At 34.1% G+C, this 18115-nt stretch overlaps 1 protein-coding gene across 1 annotated transcript in view; it reads left to right on the top strand.

Moving 5' to 3' along the window:
* The window catches only part of LOC106459893, a 31910-nt gene extending 14388 nt beyond the window's left edge, over positions 1-17522 (top strand). The window contains exons 4-7 of the mRNA XM_013919565.2: positions 12375-12641; positions 13981-14109; positions 15073-15402; positions 17407-17522. Coding sequence (XP_013775019.2) covers positions 12375-12641; positions 13981-14109; positions 15073-15402; positions 17407-17522 — 842 coding nt within the window. The remainder of the gene's footprint in view (positions 1-12374; positions 12642-13980; positions 14110-15072; positions 15403-17406) is intronic.
* The last annotated feature ends 593 nt before the right edge of the window (positions 17523-18115 follow it).

Genomic DNA, 18115 nt, shown 5'->3' with positions numbered 1-18115 from the left:
TTTCACCTGCAATTCCAAATATATTTAATTCTTTATGAAAACATATTTTTTTTTATTACTTGAGGGTTGATGAACGTGTTTGAAGCAGTTTCATTTGCAATTCCAAATATATTTAATTCTTTATGAAAACATATTTTTTTTCATTACTTGAGGGTTAATGAACGTGTTTGAAGCAGTTTCATTTGCAATTCCAAATATATTTAATTCTTTATGAAAACATATTTTTTTTTATTACTTGAGGGTTAATGAACGTGTTTGAAGCAGTTTCATTTGCAATTCTAAATATATTTAATTCTTTATAAAATCAGTGAATTTTGTATTACTTGAAGGAATGTACTAAGCAATTCCTCAAAGTTGTTGGAACATTTTCAATGGGAAATGAAACCATTTATTCAGCCCTGAAACCACGACAGATTAACGTATATTCTGCTGCACAATGCCTAATTAGCTAGTGACGTAAGTACCAAAAGTTTTATTCCTTCTCTGCCTTAAAGGTAAAACACTGCTTACTGAGTGAATTAGCCGATCGTTATGGGAACAACCGGATAGGGCGAACTGAAAATCCATTAACGTGCCGATAACATCTGCTTTGTGTCTGTGAAAAGACAAATATACTCACGAACATCGGATATGGCTTTTATCACTGATTCTATGTCTCACCGTTATTCTTTCTTCGCAAGACAAAATAAAGAAACCAAATACCGATCCGTTCAAACCTCACAAATGAGCCACTTCAACTATGAAAATTGATACTAAAGTTTTTCAACATTTCGCTTAAAAGTGATGCTGATTGACACAGTGTCCATTTATTCAATGATGACTAAATGAACTTCCGCAGGGTTCCTGAAAGTGTTCTGTTTCAAGAGGAAATAAAATCAAAATTAAGAATAACAAATATTTTGATTTCTTGCTTTTGAAGTTCATATGTCATGCTGTGTTGTAGTCTACAGAGTGCATAATCCTTCTCGTGATTCATGGCATGCGCACGTTTTACTGACTTCACGACAGTACAAATTGCAACGTTAAGCGTCCCGTATGTGACGTCATTTTAGTGTCTACTGACTAACTGACACACAACACACGACTTTATAGTTGTGCGAGTAGTTTAAAACAGGTGACCCTTCCAGGCGGCTTTTGGTTCCCTTTCGAGGAAATAACATGTTGACTCTCGAAACTTTCGACATGGAGTTTATTATAACAATCGCAATCTTAAATGTTTAATATGTGTCTAAATACTTGCTTTTTAAATCAAATCAAAATGGAAACTTATGAAGACGTCCATAACTTCCAAATTTGTCTATAAATAATCTATACGTGATTAACTGCAAGTCAGAGAAGTGGTATCACTGTTTTGAAGGACCTCATTATTGTCTTTGAATTTCAATAAAAATATGCATTTGAAGTTTACGTGTATTCTGAACAGCGTTTGATACTTGTGCTACGTCATCTTGTTACAATCGAAACCACATGCAAAGGGATTTACATGAAAAATTATATAATTGGGTATATAAAAACTATACAAATTTCTGTGATTTTTACGCATACTTCGGATATTTTCGAGTAATAAAATGTAAAATGGAGGAACAATAAAAACAGGTTAAGAGTCCTCAAGCATAAATCTATTGAATATACACCCACAGGATAACGCTTAAAGCATACGTTGCTAAGCAACAACGATCAACTGCAGAAGAGATAGTCAATAATCTCGCACAGTTCCATCACGTTAAGCTAGCTATCCAACTTTAAACATACTGTTTATGCAACCTCATCGATATTTCATGAAAATATAAATAACAAACACTTTTTATTATCTGTGGGAAAAACTTTACAAAATAAAGTTGGAGGTTATCTCCACGACTCATTTATTGAACCCAAGTGTTAAAATCCTTTTATGAACTCTTCGTCAGGTGGGAGGGAGACAAACGTTTATTTTGTTTGGACATCTACTCCTTCTCGATAAGGTCAAGGTGTCTATAAAACTTTTGTAGCACTAGTTTGTGCAACGAATCATTTTAATTTACAGACGTGAGAACATTTGAAGTTCCCTTATTATAATACACAAACTTAATTTAAAAACGTTTTTCTAATAAAGCTAATACTATAGAAGAACAATAAATTTTGGATGGTAGAGCACTTACGACAGAAAATATTGGTTGAAGTAACTAGTAAGTCTGGTAATGATTGGAAGAACTCGATAGTAGAGCACTTACGACAGAAAATATTGGTTGAAGTAACTAGTGAGTCTGGTAATGATTGGAAGAACTCGATGGTAGAGCACGTATGACAAAAAAAATCATTGTTTGAAGTCACTAGTAAGATTGGTAAAGCGTACTTAGCGCTGAGCTGCTTTTGTTTAAGAGAGCTCCGTCTTCGTTGTCCACGTTTTAATCTACAAAAAACTGACATTATAAGTTCACTTAGCTATATAATCTTGGCTGCCCTTTGGCTTTAACTTGTGTGAAAATAAGGCTTACTGTTGCTCAAACTGTTCAGTCTTATGAACAAAAACAAATAATACCGTTTATTGAAATCGCCATAAATAGAATGTAAAGCCGTTGGTATATTTAATAACATGTACATCAAATGGTACATATCTAAGGCCTCGCCAGTTGTTAAGCCTAATATTCGTGACCTGCTCAATATAATAAAGCTTTTTAATCTATGACGCTATGTGGTAAACTAAATTGAATGTAAAGCCGTTGGTATATTTAATAACGTGTGGATTTGTTAACTTTTTTGTTTGCACGATCGATACTGTATGATAATTGTATCATTTACCAGATTTTATGTTCTTCAACCAAAATTGTTAATTAGGTGTAATCATCGCAAAATTGTGCCCAAATAATCTATATTTATTGTTTGATTTTTTAGTGTAAAGTTTGTTTGTTTGTAATTAAGCACAAAGCTATACAATGGGCTATCTGTGTTCTGCCCACCATGGGTATCGAAACCCGGATTCTAGCGTTGTAAGTCCGCAGACATACCGCTATGCCACTGGGGGACGTTTTAGTGTAAAGAGTAATCAGTAAATTTTCGCATCCGCGATAGTTTGAGAATTTAGTTTACCACATAGCGTCACAGATTAAAAAGTTTAATAATATCGAGCTGGGCACGAATATTAATTAGGCTTAACAACTGGTGAGGCCTAAGATACGTACCATTTAATACACGCGTGCACTTTTACAACAGAATGAACTGAAGAAAAAAAAATGTTTTTTATTACCATTGAGCTGTGTGTAAACTGTACAGGTTACTGTTTATTTGTTTGTTATGGATTTTGCGCAAAGCTACACGAGGGCTATCTGCGCTAGCCGTACCTAATTTACCAGTGTAAGACTAGAGGGAAGTTTGCTGATTTTTCTGAAGTTAGCTATAAGGCAGGCTGCAAAGGACGACATGATGTCATTAGTGCATACGTCACTGAGCACGTGAATGTTCACGCACTAAGTTCGTTTTAGAGCAAAGCCACACTGGGCTATCTCTATGTCCACCGCGGAGAATCGAATCCCGGATTTTAGCTTTGTAAGTCATAAACTTTCTGCTGTACCACCTGGGTACGCGCCAAAACAAAGAGAGATCGTTGAATGACAGATGCTGTTCACAGCCCATGTTCTATTTGCAAGTACTGAAGCACCTATTCAAAGTATAATAAGGGTAAATGTGAATGACAGTCGGTTATAATTATACGACAATCATCTGGCCAACAAAAAGTTGCTCGAAATTTTTCATCCGTCAGAGGTATCTATAGCAGCAATAAAGTAAATAAAAATACCCTTTTATCTTGATGATATTTATTATTTGTATAATTTATTGGGCAAATAAGCCCCTCCCTCTCTCAGAAATGGGGGAGCCCCAGTTTTACTATCTGAAAACCTGAGTGTGTATAGGTCTTACTAAAATCTGGTAAATCTAGGTATACTGCACCAACTACCAAGGAAATCCTGCTACAACGTTAGATTTTATGTTTCCTTTCTGGCAAACACCAAATGGAAATACAATAGTTTATGATAATTCAATATAATAGTATGACGGCACCTGTCGGTCAAACAATTTCCGATCCCTAGATTTTTTTACGTGACAAAATGACATACATGAGTTATGTCGATGTAAAAACTAATGGATAACTTTGCAGTTTCTAACTATTTCATAAGGTCAAAGTAATTAAAACTTGTAATACAATTATTACTTGCGATTGGAATAACATATTATAAAAAAAAACATGATTATGGGATCATTATGAATTCCACGGTTAGGGAAAAACAATAAAAATATTTTATACCATTCGTGACGTCATAGCTTAGTCAGGCTTCAGCTGAGATACTACAATACTAAACATTATTTTGACACTTATAGTTAACATACACTCATATATATATATATATATATATACAAGTCACATAATTATTACCGATTTACGAATAATAAATATGTTAAACAAGTACAAACTTAACATTCTGTAGATTTATGCTACGACTAAAAACCAATTAGTTTGTTTGTTTGTTTGGATTTCGCGCAAAGCTACACGAGGGCTATCTGCGCTAGCCGTCCCTAATTTAGCAGTGTAAGATTAGAGGGAAGGCAGCTAGTCATCACCGCCCACCGCCAACTCTTGGGTTACTCTTTTACCAACGAATAGTGGTGGGATTGACCATCACATTATAACACCCCGACGGCTGAAAGGGCGAGCATGTTTAGTGGGACGGGGATTCGAACCCGCGACCCTCAGATTACGAGTCGAGCACCCTAACCACGTAGCCATGCCGGGCCTAACCCGATTAGTCTCAAACTTTTAGAACAACACTAAACTACCTTTTCACACCAATTTCTTCAATTATATCACTGAAGTTAAATTCTGCTTACACTCGCATTAACCTTATGGATTACCTTAACTCGGAGTATAACTAAAACTCGCTCTAAAATAAATTTTGAGTCACAAAATGAAATGTTTATAACTATAATATAAAAGCAACCAATCAAAATTTAGTTGTATGTAACACGTGTTAAAATGAAACTAGGGTTTGGCGGTTCAAGACAACGGACATTTAAAAACTTCATTGACTACAAAATTACTTTATTGTAAAACAAGGTTCTGATAATTTTTTTTTACAAGCACACAGCAATTTCTTTAGAAAATTCGCTTTTTTGGCAATTTTCGAAAAACAATAGTTATGTTTTTCATAACGGTTTCCACATGAGGCCAAATATAGATAAAAATAGTTCACCAAATTAAAATTAACAAATTCACATGTCTAAAAATACTAAAGTAATATGAATGGGAATATATCGCCAGGGCTGAAATATTTAAGCAATGGCTGTGGCAATACTTCATATTAACTCATGAAATATTTATTATAATTGTGAAAATTGTATTATGAATAAATAATAAATATTAACAACTATAAATACAACTTTATTGATTAACCAAAACTTTATATAGCCGATTAAAAATAAAAAGTGTGATTTGGCCTAGTGGTTAGCGTGCCGGACTGTGAATATTATAGTCTACGGTTCTCGTTCCGTTGCTGCAAAACTCGTGCTCCATACTTTGGGGCCTTGGATGCGTTATAATAGTGATGGTCAAATCCCACAACTCGATTAGGCTAGCCTAAGACTTCGCAGTAAGTAAAGTTACCAGCTCAAAATTAGCACTAACGTAACCTTACGCGCAAACACAACCTTGAAGATTTTAATGAAAAAATACCACATACACCATAAAACAAAGTTAGTTAAAGTTGGGCACTCTTCTCCTCCGTTTTCCTCTCTAATTTAGTTTGGTTTATTTAACTTTCATTCTCCACCTATGCTCGATATTGTTGACAAGTGAATTCTTACACTGATTGTCGACAGCTACACCCTTAACACGTGATCATTACATACGCCCAGCAGCTGTTATGGTTAAACCCTCAATTAGTTGAAGAAGAAGGAAAAACTGCCATTGCCAGTTAGACTAACAACGATTCACAGATGGTGGTGAATGTGACGCGTTGTTTGACCTTAGCTTAAAAGCTGAAGGCCACATACAATTCACTCTCATCAATTTTTTTATCCAATTTAAAACATTCTATCCTCTACGTAAACTACTAAAAGGTCTATCGTATCACAACCAGCCTGATGAGTCCTGGTATTGTGCGAAAGGCCTCTTCGACACTGGATAAAGCATATACAGTTTGGTTGACCTATTATTACCTATCCTTCTTTGCTTTCATTCAAGAGTTCTTAGAATCGTAATTACTAATACGAGTGGCAACATATCGTAGGTATGAACAGTTTTCAGTTTCATACGAATTAATTAAGCTCACAATTTTAAAGCATATCACAAAAAATATTTTATATACTGGTCTCTAGGAAAATAGTCTTTGTGCAAAACTCGTATGTTATATACACACACACATGTGCAGCGTATAACCACACAATTAAGTACAGGAACACTTTCTATCAAGGCACTAATGATTACAGTAACTAGAAGAAACAACGCCCTAAGGGCGGCTATTTGTGCTAGTAATTACTAATCGTAGTATTCATACCTCATTAAAAAAATAGAAAACGTGAACACTTTCTAAAAAAAAAACTTTTCTGGGAAGTACTGCATGAGAAAAGTGTTCGGTTTACGCTGATATAAACTGTAATGTTTTTTATGTATTACAAGTGGTACCCTTTATTGAAAAAATAACAGTTTTTGTTAATAACTCCATTATTTTAGTACTATATTTACAAAGTACATCAATAAAGATATAATCAAACCATCACGTACAGTCCAAGTGAAAGTCGTGTTCTTGTTGTGAGAACAGTACTTTTATTTAAAATTGTGTTCTGTGATAAATAACTGGTTGTTGCGCATACCGTAGTTATTTTTCTAATTGTCTGAATCTTGAATACACAAAGTGTGCAATTTTTTATGGATTTTTGTTTGTGGTCCCAGTGTATAGATGGCGCCACATTTTATTATTTTGGTCACATACATAGAAGTGCATAGAAGTGTACAGGGTAAATCAGTATGAAAACAGAGAACTGTGTTCCTGTATCAGTGTAATAACAACAATACAAAACAAGCTTTCCGGTAATCCTAACGAATAATGTTTCGGTCACATTTTGTGAAAAACACAAAATAAGATTACCTTTTCTGTGAAATGCCCAAACAAAACATTAACAATTATACTGCTGGTTTGGAATCCAGTTAAAACAATGAGAGCAATACTGATTTCAGAGAACCAGGCTCGTGGCCAGTGTGTGTGTGTGGGGTCCAATAAACATTCGTCCCGGCTAAAAAACGTCACCCAATATGGTCACTTGCTCGTGATAATGTAGAATCTGAGTAAGTCTCACCATTTAACTTAACACTGAAATTACTATACAGTTTAATTAAAGACGTACTCTACTGAAACTATAAAAACACCAAAAATGTTTTTTAGAAATTTGGTGCATGTTCGAATGAAATCATCCGAATTAGTTTCATATTTTTATTTTCTGATATGTTAATCTATCCAAAGATGCTTGAGAAAAAACAAAAGTATAAATTCTGCTTTAGTTCCAACAATAGGCGACATCTCATAAATACAGCAAAAAATAAATAAACTTGGCAATACTCGCCTTGCATCATTGTATCAAATGTTATAAAACTGATTGTTCAGTGAAACTCAGTGATGATTCTTAAGATAATTAAAATCCACACTGAATTTACATTCTGTGTTCCAACACATGATAAAATGATGTCAAGTTGATTTATTTCGTTGTGTTTATGAGATATCACCTACTGTTGGAACTAAAGCAGAATTTTGACTTTTGTTTTCGCTTAAGCGTTTTTGGATAGATTTTAAGTATTTTTGGGTATTACACCAACCCAAGAAAGAGTAAAATCATTATTGTTTAAGTAGACCTTTAAAGAGAAGTAATATGCAGATCAGAATGTTATAGATAATATCAATTAGGATATACGGGATTTAAAAGTGTTATCTTTAAGGACGACAACATATGGAAAAGACCCAGAAGCAGCAGTGACATGGGTGATACTTTCGTTCTGAGCTGGCCTATGAGAAGTAAACTTTGAGAGTGACCGGATGATGGGGAAAAGAGGTTTTTTTTTCTAATCAGTGTTCCTTGTCATTCACCGCTGATGTGGAATGTTTTCAACAATATTTACTCATCGCTGATGCCGAATGTGAATAATACAATCAATATTTACTTACAACTAAAAAGAACTTTTGATATTTATTACTACTTCAAGTAGAAATATGTTTCAACTTAACAGACGCACACCGAATTCATTGCTTCATGTCGCTAGTGCTAGGATTAGTATATATCGTAAAACTTGCAACAGATGGAATTAAAAATTAAAAATGATTTGTTTTATCCTTAGCATCATACATTTTTTTTTCATTCAACATCTCCGCCTACTTTTTATTCTAGCCCCGCTAGAAGTATCCAGAAAATTTCAAAATTTTCATTACCCCCAATCTTTGTCCAGCAACAAAATATATAAAGAAAAAATGGTGGGGTTGTTAAGTTTCATTAATGGTATGACTGTGAAGATGAAAGTTCATTGTGTACGCTTTTGTAAAGTTTGATTGTCAAAAATTGTAGTGTCTGCTTTAAAATAAGTTCTATTTTGCCATTATTCGCTACTAAGGAAAGCAACTCCAAAAAGCAGCATGCTAAGTGTAGTAGCGAAAGTTGAAGTGTGTGACTGCAGCTCCACCTAGCGACTACTGCTAGCAGATCCTTACGTTTAGAGAAGAGTAATAAACGTGTATATTTTATTATGTCTAATGAACAAACCGAGTAACCAACAAAAGATACTTAAGTAGTTTTGATTCATATTTTCCTTGTTTTTTTTTTGGCTACGAAATTGTCGTTCTGTTTGATATAATGTAATGTCCCCACGTTATTATCTTTATGCTTGCTTGCTAACATGGCAAAAGGTCACTTGATTTTGGGAAAACATCCCACCTGTTATACCCTGGTTCTAAGACTGCAGTGGCGCAATGTTGTAGGGCTTTTATTAGGCATGATACGAGAAACTTGGCGAGTATAAAAAAAAGTGGACTTTAAGAAAAACACACAGCAGAACTTTGTACATATGCATACATTGAGAAAAGTACATACCTTAAAAACAAGCGACTTGGCCTGAAGGTAAAAAGCCTCAACTGTTGCAGTATCACGTAAGAGAGTGATGCTTTCTACGAAGTACCTATCAGAAAAAAAAAACAAAAACATAATTTTATTCATTTTTTGTATCATTATATTATACATTAATTACCACAATTAGACCTTGGGCTTGATAACAAAATGTAAATCGGAACTAAATTTTAATTAGCATTTCACACATTTTGTAATTTGTTGTCTAACTGAATTTACATCAAGTATTACACATAACGAATGTTCTCCTGAAGATCATAAGTTCTCCTATAACTATAATTAGAGATTTTTTTATACAATTATACTATAGACAAACTAAGAATGAACGCTACACACAGATACGATAACCACACTGGAGAAATTTGCAGACGACAAAAAACAAAAACGAAAGAAGTCAACATCGTGATCAAAGATTTTAAACCATTTTAAACATGTTACCTATCACACCCACGATATCAGCCAGGTATATTATTTCCAACGATAATTAATTTTGTTTATAGTTTTAACATACTCACTTCACAAGGAAATAAAGAACTACAGGTTCATGAGATGATTTTTTAGGGAACTCGTGCTCCAGTACTCTTTTCTCCAAATGTAGCCAACAGTAGTGACCCCTAGAATAAAAAACAACAACATAATAAATACAACAAAATTAGAAGACAGACTCGTTCCTTGTTTTTTTTATCTTTTTCAGTGAAAAAATTGAGTACATACTAATTTAATACATACATACAAATTACAGTACACAAACTTGTTAAATTTTATGGTGGACAACCTCGAACTATAACATTCGTTACAGGTGTATGTGTAAAAGCAATTCCACTACACGTGTCGACTGTGTGTAGTCAAAAGAAAATGTGATGAATTTACATTTGATCATACAAAAAAAACCGAACAAACTAGAATTCATATTTGCGTATGTAGCAAATATTTTATCTTTATAACATCTCCCATAATATAACATAACTCGTAATATATTTTTCCTGTTAACATTATTCTCGCAGACATTGAATGCTTATTCGTTTAAACATTCTTTGATAGTTTTTTTTTGTTAAGCACCAAGCTACACAATGGGCTATCTGTGTTCTGCCCACCACGGGTATTGAAACCCGCTTTCTAGCGTTGTAAGTCCGCAGACATAGCGCTGTGCCACTGGGAGGGGGCTCTTAGATAGGAATCGTGACAAGGATTTCTGTGGAGGGATTTTCAATACAGTAAAAACAGAATTTTAAGACAGCTAGCAGCCTAATCGATTTTCACATCTATCGGTTTTGTTTCTTAAATTCCGAGTAAAACTATTCGAAAATTATCTGCGCAAGCTGTCCCTAATTAATAAACTAGAGGAAAGGCACCTAGTCAACATCACTACCGCCAACTCATGAGCTATTATTTACCAACGAAATTAGGTAAATTTAGGACCATTTCAATACCAAGGTTGTCTACGTCACAAAGTTGTGTGACATTTCTTTTCTTTTTTTATGACTGATCTATCATATGTAGTCTTTAGAATGCACCCTAATAGTCAAGATCGAAGACCGTCACCGAACATGTTCGTCTTTTCAGTCACGTGGCGTTATACTGTGACGATCAAACCCACTATTCAACTAGCGTAGCCCAAGAGTTAGAAGTGGGTGGTGTTGACTATCTTACATGTTTAAATTAGGGACGCCTAGCGCAGATAGCCATCGAGTAACTTTGCGCGAAATTCAACAAACATCAAACAGATAACATGAGTTTCATTCTTATAAACCATAATTTATAAATAGAATGAAATCATTTGATAGTGTTTGTTTGTCAACATTTGAAGTACGTATTTTATCACGTACGTTTTCAATGCAAGACAACAAACAAAAGAAAACGGAGTAGGATTTGGTTAGTTTTAAGACCGGGCAAAAAATAGGTTTGAAAGGCGGACACTCAGACAACACCTTTCCTTTAAATATATATAACAAAACTGACTTATGACGTTATACTTTTAGTCAGCTTGTTACATAGTCTTGGCTTCAAACGTGATTCTTAAATTATTATTTACTAGCAGAAACGCCGCCCGACGAACGGCTGTTTGTCTAATCGTAGTATTCACACTTCATTTAAATAGAAGTGAGAAAAAAAGTGAACATTTTCTAAAAAATGTGTTTTTCCTGGAAACCATTTCACACTTTAGGTATTCAAGATTCAGACAATTAGAAACATAACTGTGGTATGTGCAACAACCATTTCTTTATAATAGAACACAAATTTAAATAAAAAGTACTCTCCTCACAACAAGAACACAACTTTCACTAGGACTGTATGTGAGGGTTTGATTTTTATCTTTATTGATGTAATTTTTAAACGTAGTATTGAGAAACTGGAGTTCTTAAAAACTATTATTTTTTCAATAAACGGTTCCACTTTTAATACATAAAAGCATTACAGTTTATATCAGTAAAACGTATGAAAATTTTGATCTTTGTACATTGAATCATTTTGATGCAATGAGTTGTGTATGACTAAAGAAAAAAGTCAGAAGACTTTCCCGTGCAGTACTTATGGATTTTTGTTTGTGCTGCCAGTCAATAGATGGCGAAGGATGTTTGGTTCATATATGGGTTCTGACGTACACGGTACGTCCATTATAGTAAGATTTTAAAAGCTAGCAAAATATTCACATAATGCTTAGAACACCGTGTTCGTAGTGACGTAAGCTCTAGATATTTGTCTTTGTGAACTGTAGATTATTTTACATAAGAAAACGCATTCTACAGGGATTCTACACTAAATCTGATGCGTTATCCTGGGCTGAATGCTACTTGTGGGAAAAAAAATGGTAGTCTTAGTTTAATTGTTCAAAGTTGGATATACTTTCTGATACAAATTTGAAAAAAGAAACACTTATTGTATGATATGTACATATGAAATTAGGTTTAATAATAGACAATCAAACTGAGGTCATTTTTACTGATTCTGTTTAGAAGTCAATGTTCTATTTTAGCTAAAAGAAGCAGACATTTATGTACACGTGATCTATATTTAATTTACTATTTTATGTGTTTAATTACTACACATTTGGCTTAATAATTTTATATGGTTAGTTACTATAGCCCCAGGCGAGTCAGCAGTAAGTTTATGGACTTACAACGCTGAAATCCGAGGTTCGATTTCCCGCGGTTGGCACAACGCAGATAGCCCATTGCGTAGCTTTGTACTGAGAAGTCAATAAGAATAGTTACTAGCTATAAATATATAATTCTTTATTACAGACAAAATGACTTGTGGAAATACCACATTTAGGAACGAGACTTTATTTGTTAACCCGAGCTTTCCTTTTTACGGGGAGGACGGGACAAATACGTGTCAGATGACCATTAAAAACATCAATAACATATGTCAAATGAGACTGGACTTCCTCGAGTTCAACATCGCACAACCTGATAGAAACGGCCGATGTACAACGGACTCGTTTATTGTGGGATCTTCAATTGGAGAAAGGTATCCGATCTTGTGTGGAGAAAACAGTGGTCAACATAGTAAGTATAGTATTGAAGTTTTGTTTTTTTGTTCCGAGTGCTTGCAACGAGAAGAAATAAAACACGTTATTTGAACTCCAAATTACAATTAAATGCCAATTGAGTATATATATATTTTTTTTCTAGATAAAAAACAACAACTAATGCTTTAAAGTCAAATTAAGATGCCCCACCAGTTGCTCAGAGGAATGTCTGCAGAGTTATAACGCCAAAAACCGGGTTTCGATTCTCGTGGTGAGCAGAGCACAGATAGCCCATTGTATAGCTTTGCGCTTAACAACAAACAAACAAATTTAGATGTATTCGGCATGATGTGATCTTACTCAGGTACTAATGTGAATTTTTACATTACTCATGCAAGCTTTGTGCTCAACAACAACAAACAAACAAATTTAGATGTATTCGGTATAATGTGATCTTACTCAGGTACTAATGTGAATTTTTACATTACTTATGCACAGAAGTATTTCAATATATTTTAATGCGAAACACTCGCTTTAGTAATGTACTTGTATAGGTAGCAAAGAATATATTTACCAGTTCATCCGATAAGTCATAGCAGAAGAGCTCAAAATAAAGGAAAAGGGCCGTATCTGAAAATAAAATATTGAAAAAATACATATACATATAAAAATCACATTTTCGTACAGAGGATATTACATAGATAAACTGGTAGAAAAATGGTTAAATCTCAACATTAAAAATTTACATATTTTCAGTCAAAGAACTTTAGAAGATAAACCAGCATTATCTAGAAACAACAAAATCGCCAATTATAGCGTTTTTTTTTCTGCTTTTAATTTTCTAATCTATTCAGAATAATCGTGATGAAAATGTTGGGATAGGAACCTTATTTTCATGTTCAATCGAAGGTGTTGCCATGTCGTGATTCAAAGTTTTATATATACGTAAGTATCTATTATGTATGAATGTGCATATACTTTCACAATCTGAAATACTGAAAAGCTTAAAGTCCTCATGACAGTTAAACGAAATTTTTAGTTTCTTAAAATTAGTATATCATGAACGTATATAAGATATTTCTTGCAGAAAAAAAAACATTTTCAAACTTTAATACGAGTTGAAAAATAGGACACATAAAGTTTGTCAACACGACACATATTAATTTCACATTGAAGTACTTAAAGTATATGGTGTTTCAACATTGAATTTTCCTAGCTAGAACTTTCCTTTTAAATAATCCATTTTGTAGCCAAGCTACTTTCTGGCTTTGGCCAGAGTATGGACAAAAATAAAATAAAAAAATCAATGATCAATATTTACGTTTATTAAGTATTTTTCTTGTCGCTGTGTTTACAATAAAATAATTCTCCAACAGTGTATATTGACATGGGAAGAAGCCGGTCGAGTAACCCAATCGTTCTGAGCGTCATCACTAATGGAAACAAAATGACCCGGACATGGAGGATAAAGATATCGATGATAAGATGTAAAAGTCTGGAGTTAGGTAAGTAATACAATCTTCAGATCCACAAAAGGGGCTCCACAGTTGTGTCATTTAAGATATAGCTTAATTTCTACCTTTTACTCGGAAATTCGTTTCAATTATCTTCGTAATATATTTGGGGCCTGGCATGGCCAGATGGTTAGAGCGTTTGACTTGCATTCTGAGGGTCAAATCCCCGTCCCACCAAACATGCTCGCCCTTCTAGCCGCGGAGGCGTTATAATGTGACGGTCTGTCCCACTATTCGTTGGTAAAGAAATAACCCAAGAGTTGGCGGTGGGTGGGGATGACTAGCTGCATTCCCTCTAGTCTTTCACTGCTAAATTAGGGACAACTAGCGAAGATAGCCCTCGTGTAGCTTTGTGCGAAATTAAAAACAAACCGTAATATAGTTTCTTTGGCAATCGTATAACACCAAGTATATAGTAACTTTTACTTCATCCTGTATAATTTCGTACAATCTTTGATACTCTTAAAATAAAGAGATTTTATATCGCTGAAACACATACTTGTTAAAAATGATTTGTTATGCTATATATTTTGCAGTTAAAGTATTAACTTTTCCTTCGAGATAAATTAACGGGGAAAACTATTATGCAATGTGATAAGTCTGAACATGTAAGCGTGATAAAAAACTAACTTGTTGGTGAATCTAACTAGATTTTAATAAGACAGAAATAGCATTTAATTAAAATAATAATTGTAGAAAAATTACAATAAAATGTCACCTTATAGGTTTAGGTTACTTCTATGATTACATGATTCAACAATACATAATTCCGGGCATTTCTGTAAAACGTTTCGTATATTGTAACAACGTTGAACATGTACATAATTCGGGGCATTTCAGTTGAAAAACTACACATATTATTAAGTTACCTCCCTGAGAACGGCTTCTACGGCTTTGTTAATATAGGCTCACGAGTAACAGCAAAACCTAATTATCTCAACCTTTCACCAACAGCACCAACAGGATGTTTGCAATATTACCAGAAGCCGAGCGATGTTGTCCGGAGTTTTAACTGGGGTCTCCCGACAATCGGAAACGTGAGGTATCTCAGCAATCTTCGTTACACGGTGTGTCTTCGAGTGGAGGAAAACTTCTGTTCCATTAAGTGGGAAACAGAAACACCGGAGTCTTTCTCTTGGGGCTGGCCGTTTGATGAAGGATCCATGGGTTTCGTCTGTAATAACGATGATTTCATCGAGATCTCCCAGGGCTCTCCTTCAGGCCTGAGAGTAGGGGAAGATCGGTTCTGTGGAAACTCTCTGCTAAATAGAAACATAATTATCTGTAAGTATAAGGAAGACTAATGTAGTTAAGTGAAAGCAATAATTATAAAATTAGTAAAAGTAAGTAACAGCAAGGGATAATTGAGAGTAAATCTATGTAAGTACCATTAAATGATTGACAAAACCATTGTTAAATGATTGACAAAAGCACTGTTAAATGATTGACAAAAGCACTGTTAAATGATTGACAAACTCATTGTTAAATGATTGACAAAACCACTGTTAAATGATTGACAAACTCATTGTTAAATGATTGACAAAACCATTGTTAAATGATTGACAACACCATTGTTAAATGATTGACAAAAGCACTGTTAAATGATTGACAAAAGCACTGTTAAATGATTGACAAACTCATTGTTAAATGATTGACAAAACCATTGTTAAATGATGTTGAACTGTAAAGCTTACACCAATTACTGTATCTGTAAGTAGTGAATACTACCTTTTCACAAGGATGGTACATCGACAATACTCAAGGACGTTACATCGACAGTACATAAGGACGTTACATCGACAATACTCAAGGGCATTACACCGACAATACTCAAGGACGCTACATCGACAATACTCAAAACCGTTACATCGACAATACTCAAAATGTTACATCGACAATACATATGGACGTTACATCGACAATACACAAGGACATTACATCGACAATAGATAAGGACGTTACATCGACAATACTCAATGACGTTACATCGAAGATACATAAGGACGTTACATCGACAATACATAATGACGTTACATCGACAATACTCAAGGACGTTACATCTACAATACTCAAAAACGTTACATCGACAATACATATGGACGTTACATCGACAATACTCAAAAACGTTACATCGACAATACTCAAAAACGTTACATCGACAATATACAAGGACGTTACATCGACAATACTCAAGGACGTTACATGGAAGATACATAAGGACGTTACATCGACAATACATAATGACGTTACATCGACAATACTCAAAAACATTACATCGACAATACTCAAAAACGTTACATCGACAATACATATGGACGTTACATCGACAATAGATAAGGACGTTACATCGACAATATACAAGGACGTTACACCGACAATATACAAGGACATGACATTACGAACCGATACTAACAGTTCATTAAAATTTTCATATATAATAGAACTGGTACTAGATTGATAAACAACAGTACTGTTTTGACGAACCGATATTAACAGTTCATTAAAAAAAAGTCCATATATAAGATAACTGGTACTAGATTGATAAACAACAGTGCTATTTTACGACCTGATTGGGCACTATCTGGAAGAGACATGTTGTGTATCTTTAACTTTCAAAATTATCTGCTGTAAATGTTGAACCTACATTATTAAAACTAGAAGAAAAATATTTGCATAGATCTATCACAGCTTCGTAAAAAACGGAAAACATCAATAGAAGAAGTTAAAATGTATTTAGTGGAAAAACCCACACTTATTATAAACAATGAAAGTTAACCAAGCTTATAAAAAAAAAGGTATTTTTTATCTATAATTGTGTAAAAGAAAATAATTTTATCTTGATCAAGTCAGTTGCTAATGAATTATTGTCACGTACATGTTAGGGTATACAGTCGTAGCATTGAGTAGATAGACATTCTAGAACACGACACTGAGATTGTTGTCACGTACATGTTAGAGTTTACAGTCGTAGCATTGAGTAGATAGACATTCTAGAACATGACACTGAGATTGTTGTCATGTACATGTTAGAGTATATAGTCGTAGCATTCAGTATATAGACATTCTAGAACACGATACTGAGATTGTTGTCACGTACATGTTAGAGTATACAGTCGTAGCATTAAGTAGGTAGACATTCTAGAACACGACACTGAGATGTTGTCACATACATGTTAGAGTTTACAGTCGTAGCATTCAGTAGATAGAGACTCTAGAACATGATACTGAGATTCAAGGTTCGGTTGTTCATGATTTCTAACAGAACCTTGTTTCTGTTTTTTATTTCAGCTCACGTTAAACCATTCGTTCTTAGAGTGAGAAGTAACGACAATTCTGTTCTGAATTCACGAGCTTCTCAAACCGGATTTTCCTTAATTTACACACAACTTCCGTGTATTTTCTGATGTATCATTCAATTTCACAAAACTCCCTCTGGTGTCAGGTAAGTTACTTTTGTGTTTTTGAAGCAACAGAAAAAGCTAAGTATTGTACACAACATGTGTAGTATCTATACATCTGTAGGGACCTTTCAAAGCCTGTCAGATTAGTACAGCTTCTCATCCACCAAGTAGCCCTATTGGTTAATAAAGATACGTTTGAAACCTTTTTTAAAAACGTTTCACTTTTTTTACATACTTAAACCAAGACTAAGATGTAATACTTTGTCTACTTTTCTATATTAAAGCAATTTTTCGATCTTTCTTGTAATTTTGATCATTTATTTTGCTAGTCCACGTATTGTGCGTAATACTGGTTGAATTACACTGTATGTGTATTCCTGTATACAGTGTAACGAGAACATTTATTTCACTGCAAGAGATTAGGTCTAAGAAGAAATCAGCTTTTAGGCCAAATAAACCTGAGCTACGTGTGTGTGTTAAACGATTCATCCGGTATTAACACAGGTAATTCAACCAGTATTACGTGTGTGTGTGCGTTAAACTATTCATCCGGTATTAACACAGGTAATGGAAACTGAAAAACCAACAACTTTGCT

The sequence above is a fragment of the Limulus polyphemus genome, unplaced genomic scaffold, assembly GCF_000517525.1.
Source record: "Limulus polyphemus unplaced genomic scaffold, Limulus_polyphemus-2.1.2 Scaffold677, whole genome shotgun sequence".
NCBI lineage: Eukaryota > Metazoa > Arthropoda > Merostomata > Xiphosura > Limulidae > Limulus > Limulus polyphemus.
The sequence above is the reverse complement of the archived record's forward strand: the minus strand, read 5'-3'. Positions and strand labels throughout refer to the sequence as shown.